Raw genomic sequence first — 14,526 nt, 5'->3', positions numbered from 1 at the left:
CTCTAGAACCCTCAGTTTGTTTTTCAGAGTCCATGGTCTCTCATGGTTCGTCTCCCCCTCCGATTTCCCCCCTTCATTCTTCCACTCCTGCTATCTTATTCTTCTTCTTTTTTTTTAACATATAATGTATTATTTGTTTCAGAGGTACAAGTCTGTGATTCAACAGTCTTACACAATTCACAGCGCTCACCATAGCACATACCCTCCCCAATGTCTATCACCCAACTACCCCATCCCTCCCACCCCCCACCACTCCAGCAACCCTCAGTTTGTTTCCTGAGATTAAAAATTCCTCATATCAGTGAGGTCATTATGATACATGTCTTTCTCTGATTGACTTATTTCACTCAGCATAATACTCTCCATTCCATCCACGTGGTTGCAAATGACATAAACTTCTTTGATATCCTGCCTTATTATTTAATGTGGTGTGAACACTCTTCCATATCACTTGTTAACATTAAAAATAAAACTGCCAATTATTTTACCAGCAAAATATGGTTTTATTCGGGAATAGCAGGGAACTGCAACTGGAACAAGCAAGCTAAGGCAAAAACTGTAGGCCAAGCTGCAGAACAAAGGAGAAGCAGACTCTTTTTATAGAGGAAAGGTGGGAGTTGGGAAGGCTCTTATAAACAAAAAGTCCATTGGAACCAACTGGGAGTTGGAAGTATAGTGGCTTCTCATTGGCTGAGCTGTGGCGATCTCTCATTGGCTGGACTATGTCCAGGGGAAAGTTGTGACTATCTCTCATTGGCTGGGCTCTTCCTCTTACTGGGATAGCAAAGAAGTATCCACATGCAAGGTCCCTATCTTCCTGTTGGATTTGTAACTGATGAAGAGTGGTAGGACATGAGAGCTAGTTTCCCTGCCAACCTCCCTACTCCATTTTAGTGAGGTTTCCCTTAATTAATAGTCACACACTGAATGATGTTCTGTACATTTTTACTGAATAAACTAGATAGTAAATGAAGTACCATTATTTCTTTAATCGTTCCTTATCTTAAAACATTTATTTAGGTTATTCACAACTTATCACTATTATAAAAGTGTTTCATTGAGCATCCTTATACATACATCTTAGTTAACTTGAATTTTTATTTTTATAGGAGTCATTCCAATTCCAGGCTGTTAGGATAGGTGTGCCTCTCCTCAGGCAACAGTGAAGGATGCTTTTTGGACCCTCCTCATAAGTTGTCTCTTCATGTATGAACCAAACCCAAATTTGCTTTGGTGCCAGAAAAACTGACTTTTGTTTGAACAAAAGATGTCAACAGAAACTACTATAAACAACAGTTTGTTTGAAATATGAAGAGCAAGGAGGAGGATGCATTTCAGAAGCCTGATAACTTTAGAGCCAGATCAAGGGGATTTTTCAGATCAAAAATTGATTACATTTATTGCTAGAGAGTCTGATGCAGTTACTCATGGCTCCCAAGGATTCTTGAGGTGGGATATTGGGGGCATACTCTGAATGCCTCACTACAAAATGACTTGAGTCCAGTGAAGTTTCATGAGGATTAAGAATATTTCAGGGATCCTTAATAGTTTGGTTTTTGTTTTCTGAAGTTGGATTATTTTATCTGATCATTTCAGTTTATCTAAATTTTGTGTTCCGAACATGTGATGTTTGACTATACCATTGACTGTTATAGAAATTCAGTATTATATGACCCCCCCCCACTGATATACTAAAAATGTAGAATAAAGATTATTTTGGAGATTTGAATAAAGTGGTTCAGTTGCATTACCAATATATATATATATATATATATATATATACAATATATATATATATTACCTTCAATTACATCAATAAAGAGGGTAACTGAGGCTACCTTATTTTTGTTGGCAGCTCTTCTAATAAGCTCTACAAATATAACCACGAGTTTGTGAAAGCGATCAATACCATTCAGAAGTCTTGGACTGCAACCAGATACACGGAATATGAGACTCTCACCCTGAGAGACATGATGAGGAGAGGCGGTGGCCGGAGAATCCCAAGGTAATAAAGCATATCCCTTTATCACTTCGCTAATAAAGCTGTTTGTGTTGAATGCCACCCTCCCTTCCAACCTGCTCTCCCTGGTTTGCCCACCATTTTATTAGTCATTGCAACCTAAACTTTTTAGGGTATCTTTGTTCCGACTGTCTCCCTCTCCTTTCCATAGATCTCTGGTGCTCTCTGAGTCCTGTTTATGGGTCTTGCTTTCACAGCATCTGCCATTTCCATCATTCCCTGGCCATTTCTATACACCAGTGTAGGGTTTTGTCATTTCTGTGCTGCATTATGGATCAGCCTTCCACAACCTGTCTCTCTAGTCCTGTCTGTTGGGTCTCTTTCCCTTCCAGCCCCCATTCTCAGCCATTCTCTAAAATGCTAGTTTCACCTTCCTGTATCCAGCTATGGCTGTGCCACTACCTGTTATCTTGTGAATACATTTAACCTGGTAACCAAAGCCATCTAAATTTGGCCATGCCTATACTAGTACCATGACTTGTTTTCAAGCACGATGACACACAATTACCAAAATCTTTGCTTTCAAGTTACCTCTATTCATGCTGCTCCCTTTGCTTCACGTATCCCACACATTGCCTACAATAACTGTCAGATTTGTCACCTGTAAAAATCTCAAAACCCTCTCTGTTATAAGGTCCAGCAAAAAAATTGCTTCTTATACATCAATGTACCTTTACTACCCTCAGCCAGAATTGACACTTACCATCTTTAGCTTACATACCCCATGGCATACTTCTTACTTTAGGAGATGGGGTCAAAAATACTTTGAATTTATATAGTCAGGAATTTGGCAGGTTTTTAAAAATTTCCTCCAAACTATAGCTGGATCTATCAGAATATATGGTCCCTTAACATGGGTTAAGTGGCCAAGGATAGTCCTGTTCCGGGAGAAATTGGTATAACCAAAGGGCAGAGAACTGGAAACCAATAAGGAGTCACTGGGACTCAATAAGGTGGTTAGGCAGGTTATTTTCCCTCTTTTTTTTTTTTTTAATGATTTTATTTATTTATTCATGAGAGACAGAGAGAGAGAGTGAGAGGCAGAGGGAGAAGCAGGCTCCCAAGGAGCAGGGAGCCTGATGTGGGACTCGATCCCAGGACCCTGGGATCATGACCTGAGCCAAAGGCAGACGCTTAACCATCTGAGCCACCCAGGCGCCCTATTTTCCCTCTTAATACATTGAAACATTTTCCAGTTTCCAGAGAATACAATGATTATTTCTTAATATCTATAGAGTTTTTGGTTCAGATTTTGTTTGAACAGGCCACTAATTGATTAATAAACTAAAATACATTTCTAACTTTTACATTTGCAGGCTAATAATCCTAACGTTCTGACATTTTTCAACTACGAGGCTGTATGGGGAATTTTCCTATCTCAACTGATAGCATTCTCTCATTATTCTGCCCCTTTCTCAAAAGAATCTCATACAGTATTTCTCAAAGTGTATTCTAAGGAATTTCTAGTCCATGGGACGCTCTGGTTAATGGAAATTAGGAAAGGGAGCATGTTGTGTCTCTTCTCAGGTTTGCTAAAGTGACGGAGTTATACTGTGCATGTGTGAGACAGAAAGTCAAGAACTGTTCAGTGAAAATCCAAAGGAGTGTGAGAGGAAGAGGTGTCAACATTTGGTCCTGGAGCTCCCACCTGAAAGATCTGAGCCTTAGACACGATTGCTTGGCAATGCATCATGGGCCATGCTGCTTTTACCTTTGACGCCCTCCACCCAACCACTTTTGTTTTAGGGAAGGGCTAGCTTTATGAAGGGCTGTTTTTAAGGCTAAGGCTCCATAGAAATTTAAAGATCGAAGATAGAATTGAGTGAAATGGGAAATACCGAAGCAAACATTGTGGTCTGGCTGCCTGGTTTTCATTAGCATTTTTGTATATGAATTGGTCCTCTTAGAAGAATCCAGTGACATTATAGAATCTCTCAAAGATTCTTAACGTGAGGTTTAGGGAGTCATTGAGACCGCCAGAAGTGTAGAAAAATGTATTGGGTATGGTCATCTCCCTGAGTTCAGGGCTTTCACCAGATTCTTAAAGAATCTAGACCCAAATGATTAAGAGCCTATATATAGTGTACCGGTAATGTTTGCAGTCTTGTCTGTCTCACCAGTTCCTCTTTCACTCTTCATTTTCACATCGAGATTGATTGTTTTGTGATGTTAAACTCTTTGACAAATGTCACACAACTAGTAAGTGGTGAAACCACTTGTAGGAGGTCAGTATGACCCTAAGATACCTGCTCTGAAATTACATTTTGCTACCAAACTTCAATTCCTTCTTTATCTTTCAAATTACTTAGTGTATTCTTAAGTATATACAAGACAATTGGTTAATATCTGTTGATTGATCAAATCTTTGGCCTCTCAGTGTGAGATCGCAGAAACTCTTTATTCAGTTCTAAAATTGTTCATACCCTAATTTTTACTTATAAATCTTAAAGGAAGTATCCAAGATTTGTTTCTTGGTTTGATTTTTCCCTTGCCCTATGTATACAGTTTTCATGGTGCATAGCTTTTTTATGTACCTTGGTTATTCCATGGGTATTATCCAAGTTGTATGTTTTATAACATTACAACTTCTTTTTATTTGTGATTCTAATTGTTATTTCGTGTCTCTTAATGCTGTCCTTCATATGGTCAAATATCACCGCCAAATATCACCTCACGTTCATCTCTGTGTCACATACAGCTTCTAGCAATGTCTCTGGCTTAGTTAATATTTTAGTGAAAGTTGACATTTCTGTATGGAATGTGCTATTTTTATAATTCTCAAGGTTATGATGGCTATTAATATGTGATTCTTTTTTCTCTCCCTCTATTTTAGCTCCCTTCCATTGTGTCCTAGCCTTGACTTACAGCCTCTCTAAAGCATGTGAGGAAGGGAGCTCCTTGGGAGTAGTTGCAGAGGACACAAAGAAGTCCAGAAAGAATCTTTACCAGTGACTAAATTGAAACCTGATATAAATCACAGGATAACCACTGAAAAGTTAGAACAGTGCAGTCTGGCTATTGCCAAGTTGAATGAGAAATCCAAGTAGTTACAGGATCAGAAAGATACACATTATCAGGGTATAATAGTAGTGTCCTAACTACAGAGTTGATGGAGCCTAGGAGTGAGTTTTCCTTGGGGATTGGTGAGCCCAGGCTGCTGTGGGAGCAGTCCTTAAATTAAGAGGGAAAAACTCCTGAAGGGATTTCTTCTAAACAGGGGCAACAGGCAGTTTCGATAAAGGGAGCAGCACAAAGACCTGGAACACTGAAGTCATGTAGCCGACTTGGGAAGCGCCCAAGAAGTCTAGTGTGTCTAGAGCTGGAATGCTGTTTGTTTTTCATTGCTAATACAGAGAAGCTTGTAGAACAATTTTCTCATTTCCAGACAATGTGTCTATCCATCGTTCCAGGCAACTCTGCTTTTCATGTCTTACTTTGCAACCATATTGTGTAGGCTGCAGGTCGATAATGATGAAGCATTTTTGTCTGTTGTTGATGGAGCTGGTCAGTCTACTTTATACTTAGACCTCTAATTTCTGTGCCTGCTTCCCTTCTTTTCCAGCTGCCGCATCATCACTACCAACCATCTCCTGAGTCAAACTTCGGTAGTTCCTCTCTTTTCCTTCATAGGCCATCTTTAACTTCCCATGTGTCTACTTTCTTGGCCAAAATCTGTTTAAGAAAATGCAGCTATTTAAGCATACTTAAAATAGCATCTCTGTGATGGACAGAACCAGTGCCATTTCATAGAAGAAAGTTAATAGATCCTGAAAAAGACACAGATAATGAAAGCCATTGACAAAACTTAGTTGTAGGGTGCCTGGGTGGCTCAGTTGGTTAAGCGACTGCCTTCGGCTCAGGTCATGATCCTGGAGTCCTGGGATCGAGTCCCGCATCGGGCTCCCTGCTTGGCGGGGAACCTGCTTCTCCCTCTGACCCTCCCCCATCTCGTGCTCTCTCTCTCTGTCTCATTCTCTCTCTCAAATGAATAAAAAAAAAAAAACTTAGTTGTATAATTGACACATTGCATAATGGACATGTTGTGTAATGGAAACTGATGAGACAAGTGCTTTTTGGGCCTGAATCTAGATTCTAGGCAGCCACATAGCTGAAGTCACAGAATTAAAGGTGAGGAAGTCATCCTCAATGGAAAGACTCTATATTGAAGTCAGATGTGTATTTCCATCCCAGGCCCAGACCCGCACCCCTGACCACTGACTTACAGGAAAAGATGTTACGTTTGCCAGCGTCGTGGGATTGGAGAAACGTTCATGGTACCAATTTTGTTAGTCCTGTTCGAAACCAAGGTAAAAAAAGTCTGATTTTTAATTTATTCATTCTGAAATGTTTATTGAACATTTACTATGTGCCAGGCTCTTGGGTAGATTCTGGGGATACAGAGATGCAACAGGCATGATCCACTTTAGTAAAGAAACGGAATATATATGGCCAACGGCCACCTCTTCCTTTTTGTATCCATCATAGACTTGGATAATAGATAATCTCTCCAGCTGAGCCCAGCATTCTTGAGTATCCTTTTCAAAATACATTCTAGCTAGCTAATGAAATTAATCAGTAATAGGTAAGACAAACTCCTCTGCCCTCCCCAGTAGGAGAGACTCATGTAGAAACAAAGGGTTGCATAGAATTAAAATTGGTATTCCTTCTACAAGTGGTTTGGTGGAATCCTTCTTTGCTACTTGTCCGCCCACTCTCCACCTCCCCCTGGCCCCCATCTTTTAGTTTTTAGTTACTGTAAGAGCCCAGAAAAATGGATCCTTTAAATTTTTTTTTCTGGTAAAGCAAATTTTTTGAGCTGTTAAGGACCTTTTTAATTCACTTTATGTCAGAACATGACATACAGTGCTAAGTATTAACTCCGCTTCCTGAATGGTGGCCTTGCACAGCCCAGATTTACCAAAAGTATCACTCTAATTGCATTTTACCTGTTATTTTTGGAAATTTGATCCAGTATGAGTAGATTTAATAACTCTTCTTCTAATAGTACTCGATAGCAAATTATCTTGTTATCCTAAATTTTAGCCAACAATGACTTGGAGAATCATTTATACCATACTCAGGTTTATTCTAAGCTCATTTTGAAGATAATTATAGTACACATGACTTATTTGTTACTATAAAATAGGTGTAGTATTTGCTGTCTGGAAACATTCTGATTAGTGTCTCCTGAGAGGATTATAAATTAATAACACCCAAAGATAAATTGTCCTTCCCCTTTCCTAGAAACTCAGTGATAATCAGTCCCTCTGACTGCTCAGCATTCACCACCAGCCCTTCAGTTCCATGCTCACTGAATTCTTGCCAAGTGTTCTGAGCATGTGGAGCTTTGAGCAGGTCTTGGAGCAGCCAGAGAGCTGCATTTCTGTCCTACAGATGACATCAGAGATCTCATCTCTTTGTCTTTGCTTTTACAAGTTCTTCTGGGACTCTTCAGCTCTAGAGAAATTATGGATCCTGAAAATTCTCCCCTGCCTTTCCTTTCCTGGGGAGAGCTTCTTTGGAAAGGAGGGTTAGGAAGTGAGAGAACTTTGAAGGTAATTGAGGAATGAATGGGAAGTGAAATTAAAGGGTTGATGTTAAGAGAGGATTAAAATTTACTCTGTCATCAAACAGATTCCCTGTACCTATCTGACAGGATTAAGTAAATAATGCATGTCAAGCATTGATTATTGAGAGCCTGGCACGTGGCTGCTTTTGCTATATTACAGAGTGTTTATAGAGCATCTAACGTGTTAAGATTTTTTTTAATGGCTGGGGATACAAAGACGACTGTGGCATGGCTCTCGGCCTAGGGACTTGCAGTTTAGCAAGATCTGCAAGCAAATATTAAAATACCATAGGGTAAATACTTAATAAAATGTTTTTTTTTAATTCATCAGGAGCATGGGAGAAGGTCAAAAGAGAAGTTTAGTTCCACTCACTTCCCGAAAGATACAATTGACTGGTGACAAGACAGTAATTCAGGGGGCAGAAATTAGACTTTTTTTTTTTTTTTTTAAGATTTATTTATTTATTTGAGAGAGCGAGAATGAGAGAGAGTACATGAGAGGGAGGAGGGTCAGAGGGAGAAGCAGGCTCCTCGCTGAGCAGGGAGCCCGATGCGGGACTCGATCCCGGGACTCCAGGATCATGACCTGAGCTGAAGGCAGTTGCTTAACCAACTGAGCCACCCAGGCACCAGAAATTAGACTTTTTAAAGCCAAATTCTTTGACATTGGTTTTCTTGTAGCTTGGCAAAAGCTATTGTCTCTGATGTTCCATATTGTTTGAGTGCTATAAATATGATTCGTACAGATATGGGCAATTTTTAAAGGTTCCTCTTTTGACTTCCTTTTGGTTTTTTTTACTTTAGGTTGGGGAAAAATTAGTTATTTTCTCTTCTTAAATACAGGGCTACTTGGAAATTTCCACTCACTTTAGGAACACCAGCATTCTAGAAAACCCAGAATTCAGAATTACCCAACTTAAGGGAATTCACAACTTTTCTGTATTCAGAGAGCAAATCAAGATTAAGGAAAAAAAGAAATATTGGGAGGACAAATGAGGTTTTACCTTTACACTTGAAAGCAGCTTTAAGCACCAGCCATGTAGCTAGATCTCTTCCAAGTGTGAGAGGGAGGAGAAGCTAGGAAATTGGAAGATTCGGGCTTTCTGGGTTCTTCTCCCCACTATGCTGTCTATATTTATGATTGTATCTTCAGGAGAGAGGGGGAGTGTCTCTCAGGTCACATTAGTTAGGAAGTGCAGTGTTTTCCTACTGCCTAAACTCTAGTTCATTTAAGCCTTGTTCTAAATATCATCTGTACCCTTAGAGCTGGAATGCAGAGACCTCACACTCTGTTCCACACTGTTCATGTTACACACAAGATAAAAAGAGATGCCAGGAAGGTCCAGTGACGTGCCCCAGGGTCCCACGGCCAAGTGACGGGCTGAGGATGAAGACTCCCAATTCCTTACTCTTAGCTCAGCATGCTCTCCCCTGTGGGGAGCTGCAGCCGAACATTGTTAAACCACGTGAGAATCATGTTTACCTATTGGGGATTGTGGAAATGTATTTACTGCAGACCTCTGTCTGGGTCAGATTCCCTTATTCTTTATTACGCTGTAGTCTTCTTAAGGGATAATAGTCCTTTTACAATCTACATTCTGGCCTTGACTGTTTGAAAAGAGGCATTAATTTCCTTGGCACCTGACACCTTCTGGGAACATTAGTGGCTTGAGGAAGGTCATCTCTTTACCTCATTCCCCTGGTTTCTCTGTTCACAGCACATTCTGAGTCCTTGGATGTACACGTGGCCTCACCCTCCCACGGTGCTGGATGGTCAGATGAGGAGGGTTCCATGCTTAGTAGCAAGAGCAATTATTTCTGTGGCTGCCGTGGTCCAGGAATGCTGGATGACCAAAATGGGGCCATTTCCAGATACCTGGGAGGTTATTTATTAGAAGGCACATGAAAGGAACACTGGCTTTGTCAGTTTACTATTGTTGATCTAGTTCTTTGACACTATCATTTGAAAGAGGGGTTCCCAAGGATAGTGTTACTTGGATGGTTCCAAAAACAAAATGTGCCAGTTAACTTTGGCATGTTTAGTGACTAGATGATGGGGAAGAAAATTTGAAAATTCTTTAAAGTAGATGCAGACCTATGAACTGAAAAAAGCACAAGCTGCATTAGGAGACACTTAGCCACTAGCACCTGCCATCTGTTAGTTTTGGGACTTTGGACAAGTCATTGCTTCTTTCTGAGTCTCCGTGTATACATTATCAAGTCAGTAGTACACTAGATGAATTCAAGATCCTCTCCCAAGCGTTTGTCCTAATCTTCATAATTTAGGTGATCTCTTGGCAGCAAAAGCAGTAGAAGGTATGGATAAATCTGAGTTATTTATAGGGAGAAGTTTGGGGAACATCTGAAATGGGAGAGATGAAGGGTAATTGAACTCTGATAGACCCTAGTCCAGGACCTGTGGTGGTGTTGAACATCGCCAGAGGGCTCCCAGTAGGTTCTGCCTCCCTGATAGCTTAGAAACAAGGAAAGGTTGACTGCTTCCAATGAAGTCACTCTTTTTTCTGGATGTAAATATGTGTGTACTTGTTCATAATTTGAGTCTTCTTTCTATAAACATACATGGAGTTTCTTCATTGCATCAGGCACGTAGATGAAGAAGGCACATGTCCTATGTACGCTCAAGGAAATTCACAGTTTAGTTTGAGGAAAACAATATAAGTAATTCAGGAAGAGTTTAGGATGTTGGAGGCTGAGCATACAGTGTCCTGGCTTTCGTTTGCACTCAGGGAGAAGCATGAATCGACATTACCTAGGGAAGGGAAAAACAGTGCCCTGATGGTATTCTAATGCATTGTGTTCTTTTGAATACTTCTCTCTCTAAGGAAGGCAGTACTAAATTACTAAATTCAGATTTATTAAAGAGAACAAAGTCAACACACTCTTTACGTAGGATGATTTTTTTTTCATGTAATGCTATTAATCTTATTGTATGTGCATAAGGGAGTGCTCACCATTCAAATTTGGTAAATAATATATTAGTACATTGAATAACATCAATTGTGTATAACTACATTTAATACCAATGTTTGGATTTGGTACAAGCATATCTCCATGTAGGATTTATATCAGTGGTAGAGGTAAAAGAGGCTCTATAGTAATAGAGATATTAAAATTATGTTCATTTTTTTTCTAGAATTATAACAAGTTGAAATCCCAGCTTTGTTACATGCATGCCATATTTTCTTAAATGTATGTATGTATTTACCCACATCTGTTGAGGAAACACAGAAAGATAATATTGTCCATATATAAATTACCTCATAATAAAACATTCTTCCTTCTCTTGAAATAGCAACTATATTCCTAGCATGTGCTTCTTAAGTACATTTATTTTGTCTTCAACAGAGCATCCAGGTATTAAAGCAGTTCTCTTTTCCCTGCTCCCCGACCTCCATGCAGCTATTCTTCATGTTCTTCTTTACTCCGGGGGACACTTTTCAGGGAACCACAGCTGCACTGCTCTTCCCCTTTTTCCCTTAGCAGCAGTCTGTTTTCAGTTTCACTACCTCCATCCTTAGTTTTACTTCCTCATTGGCCACCTTAAATATCATATCCATCATTATAATTTTAATCTCACCATTTATAATTATAATCTCTTACCTTTCTTGGACTTTGTTATATTTTGCCTCCTGGACCGTGGGTAAATTGAACTTTTTCTAATATGCCCATACCTGAGCCATTCTTCGGGTTCGTTCCCCCCAACAAGTAGCTTTAGAAAATAGTGCTCTTGAGGGGCGCCTGGGTGGCTCAGTCAGTTGAGCATCCGACTCTCAACTTTAGCTCAGGTTGTGATCCCAGAGTCCTGGGATAGAGCCCCGAATCCTGGCTCTGCACTCAGCAGGGAGTCCACTTTTCTCTCTCCCTCTGCCCCTCCCTGCCATGTGTGTGTGCTCGCTTGCTTGCTCTCTCAAATAAATAAATCTTTAAAAAAGGAAAAGAAAAGAGAAAGAAAATGCTGCTCTTGAGATACTGAAAAGCTCAGCTCACATGTATTCCTCCATAGTTGTCTCTGAACTGAAAGGCTCCACGTGCTGTGGACCTATATTATTTCTTCATTATCAAGAATACTATCAAATGCTTTACAGAGACCAGAGGAGTTTTTTGGGTTTCGTTTTGTTTTGTTTTGCCTCCTAAAATAGTCTCAAGGAAAGCCCCATGTAGTAACATTTGTCTTCTGGTGAAAAAGCTGAGATCTTTGTTTGCCTATAAGGTTAACAGTATTTGTCCATTGAATCTTCTATATTGGGCTGATCCTCATGAACAACAACAGCAACACTCAATGTAAATATATTACTGTATCTCTCCACTCAGATTTGTCTGTGTTTCTTTGCAAGTGCTTCAAAGTTCCCTTCGGTTACATATCTTTCCTTTCGATCACCAGCATCATGTGGAAGCTGCTACTCATTTGCTTCTATGGGTATGCTGGAAGCAAGACTCCGCATACTAACCAACAACACGCACACCCCAATCCTGAGTCCTCAGGAGGTGGTCTCTTGCAGCCAGTATGCTCAAGGTGAGTGTTATATTTCAGGCACTGTTCACCGGGGTGCAGTTTGCCTTTGTCGGCAAAGGTAAAAGGATGGTGTAGTACAAAGCGTTGTGTCTAGAGTCGGAGCACGTGGGTGCAAGTTCTGGAGTTCAAGCTTTATCACTTACTAATGAGTGGTTCTCATGGAATTCACTGCACCATTCAGCAAAATGTCAGTAGTTACTATGTATTGAATGAGCACTAGCTCTTTGGAGCCTTTTATGTACATTATCCAACAACGCCCCAAACCCTGAGAAGTAGATATCCCTGTTTATTAACAGGGGACAGACATGAAGTTGTTCTATAATATTTTGAAGGCCACATAGCTTCTAAACATTAGAGTTTCAGTTCCAACTAAAGTTTCACTCCAAAACCAAATTCATATTAAAACCACACTCACACTGGTTTCCCTCTATGAGAAAGTGACAATTCTGTCCTTGGGCTTTCAGAACAGGCCCTGTGTAATGATGCAGAAAGCCCAGCTGCAATTGATTTAGAGCAAAACATTCTCATTTTAAAGTTTTCTGCTGTCATCCCCAGATCTGGCCACTAGAAAGTGAAACTGCTTAGGAATGATTATTTGCCATTGGGCCTTTTAATCTTTCTGAAATATTTATTAAACACCAACAGTGTGACTTCTAGGCCCTGGGGATTGAGTATCAAAGACAGTCCTTACCCTCATGAAGCTTAGACTGAAGTGAGTAAAGGAGAAATTAATTAAAGGAACATTGAAGAAAAAATATAGGATTATGAACATGTATAATACGGCAAGGACTGGGGGAGGGTGATGGGGACCGGATTTAGACCTTGTTCATAGGAGGTGGTCAAAGAAGACTTCCTTCAGGAAGAGCCATGTTGTGGTGTCTGGCTATTTAATAATGATTATAGTAGCCAACTTTTATTGCTTTTACATGAAGTAACTAATTTAATCCTACAAGGAAGGTTCTAGTCCTATCTATATTTTACAGATAAGTGAACAGAGGTGCAGAGAAGTTAAATTCTTTCCACAGTTTAGGATTTGAACCTACATGGTCAGGCTTCAGAGCCTCCCCATGTAACCACTATGCTATAGTTACCTACCACACCAGGTGCCAAATAACTGTCCGTTCATGAGATGGGGATGAGAGGATAGTTGGCTAGAGGGCTATGGATGAATGAACGAAGTAGCATTTAAGCTAAGAACAACTCCTGAGTATAACAAAGAATTAATGGAGTAGAAAAGAAAAAAAAAAAAAAGAAAAATGGGACCATTTCTTCTGTGCCCCTTTCTAATAGAGGAGTAATAATAACTGTGTGTGTTATTCCTCCTCAGGCTGTGAAGGTGGCTTCCCGTACCTCATCGCAGGAAAATATGCCCAAGATTTTGGGCTGGTGGAAGAGGCCTGCTTCCCCTACACAGGCGCTGATTCTCCGTGCAAACCGAAGAAGGACTGCCTCCGTTATTACTCCTCCGAGTACCACTATGTGGGAGGTTTCTATGGGGGCTGCAATGAGGCCCTGATGAAGCTCGAGCTGGTCCATCATGGGCCCATGGCTGTTGCTTTTCAAGTCTATGATGACTTCTTCCACTACCGCACAGGGATCTATTACCACACGGGCCTGCGAGACCCTTTCAATCCCTTTGAGCTCACGAATCATGCCGTTTTGCTGGTGGGCTATGGCACTGATGCAGCCTCTGGGATGGATTACTGGATTGTTAAAAACAGCTGGGGCACCAGTTGGGGTGAGAATGGTTACTTCCGGATCCGCAGAGGAACCGATGAGTGTGCCATTGAGAGCATAGCCATGGCAGCCACACCAGTTCCTCAATTGTAGGGAGCAGTTCCCAGCCTTTTAAATTGTAAAAGTCACAAGAGGAGGGCACCTGGGTCACTCAGTCGGTTGAGCATCTGCCTTTGGTTCAGGTCATGATCTCAGGGTCTAGGGATCAAGCTCCAGGTCGGGTCCCACACTCAGCGGGGAGTCTGCTTCTCCCTCTACCTCCCCTGCACCTGCCTTCCCGCTCATGAGTGCACGCACACTCTCTGTCTCTCTCAAATAAATAAAATCTTTAAAATAAAAAAAAAAATCGCAATATGGCAATGATTATTACGTTTTTAAAGTTTTTTATAAGTGTTCAGGTGATAGAGATTATAGAATTCATATGTGTGCTTAACAGGTTTCTCCACTGACCCTTTCAGTTAGACTTATGGTTATTATTTATGTAATAAGTATTTTGAAAACAAAGAATTTGAGTGTATTTCAATTAAAAAAACAAACTATAAACCTTTATGATAAGGGGTATACTCAAATAATGACTAGTTAACCCTAAAATTATTCCATGGATATTTGATGAGCTAGAGGCCAAAAAGAGAAATTAGTTTTGATAAAGATCTGGATATTGATTAA

At 40.3% G+C, this 14,526-nt stretch overlaps 1 protein-coding gene across 1 annotated transcript in view; it reads left to right on the top strand.

The window, feature by feature from the left end:
- The window catches only part of CTSC (cathepsin C), a 37,347-nt gene extending 23,133 nt beyond the window's left edge, over positions 1 to 14,214 (top strand). The window contains exons 4-7 of the mRNA XM_045894588.2: positions 1,856 to 2,005; positions 6,212 to 6,327; positions 11,992 to 12,123; positions 13,451 to 14,214. Coding sequence (XP_045750544.1) covers positions 1,856 to 2,005; positions 6,212 to 6,327; positions 11,992 to 12,123; positions 13,451 to 13,953 — 901 coding nt within the window. The 3' untranslated portion in view covers positions 13,954 to 14,214. The remainder of the gene's footprint in view (positions 1 to 1,855; positions 2,006 to 6,211; positions 6,328 to 11,991; positions 12,124 to 13,450) is intronic.
- Positions 14,215 to 14,526: the final 312 nt, after the last annotated feature.

The sequence above is a fragment of the Mirounga angustirostris genome, unplaced genomic scaffold, assembly GCF_029215605.1.
Source record: "Mirounga angustirostris isolate CCGP_5_RB_7025 unplaced genomic scaffold, mMirAng1.0.hap1 SCAF_13, whole genome shotgun sequence".
NCBI lineage: Eukaryota > Metazoa > Chordata > Mammalia > Carnivora > Phocidae > Mirounga > Mirounga angustirostris.
Note: the sequence above shows the minus strand (reverse complement) of the source record. Positions and strands in the feature narration are given on the sequence as shown.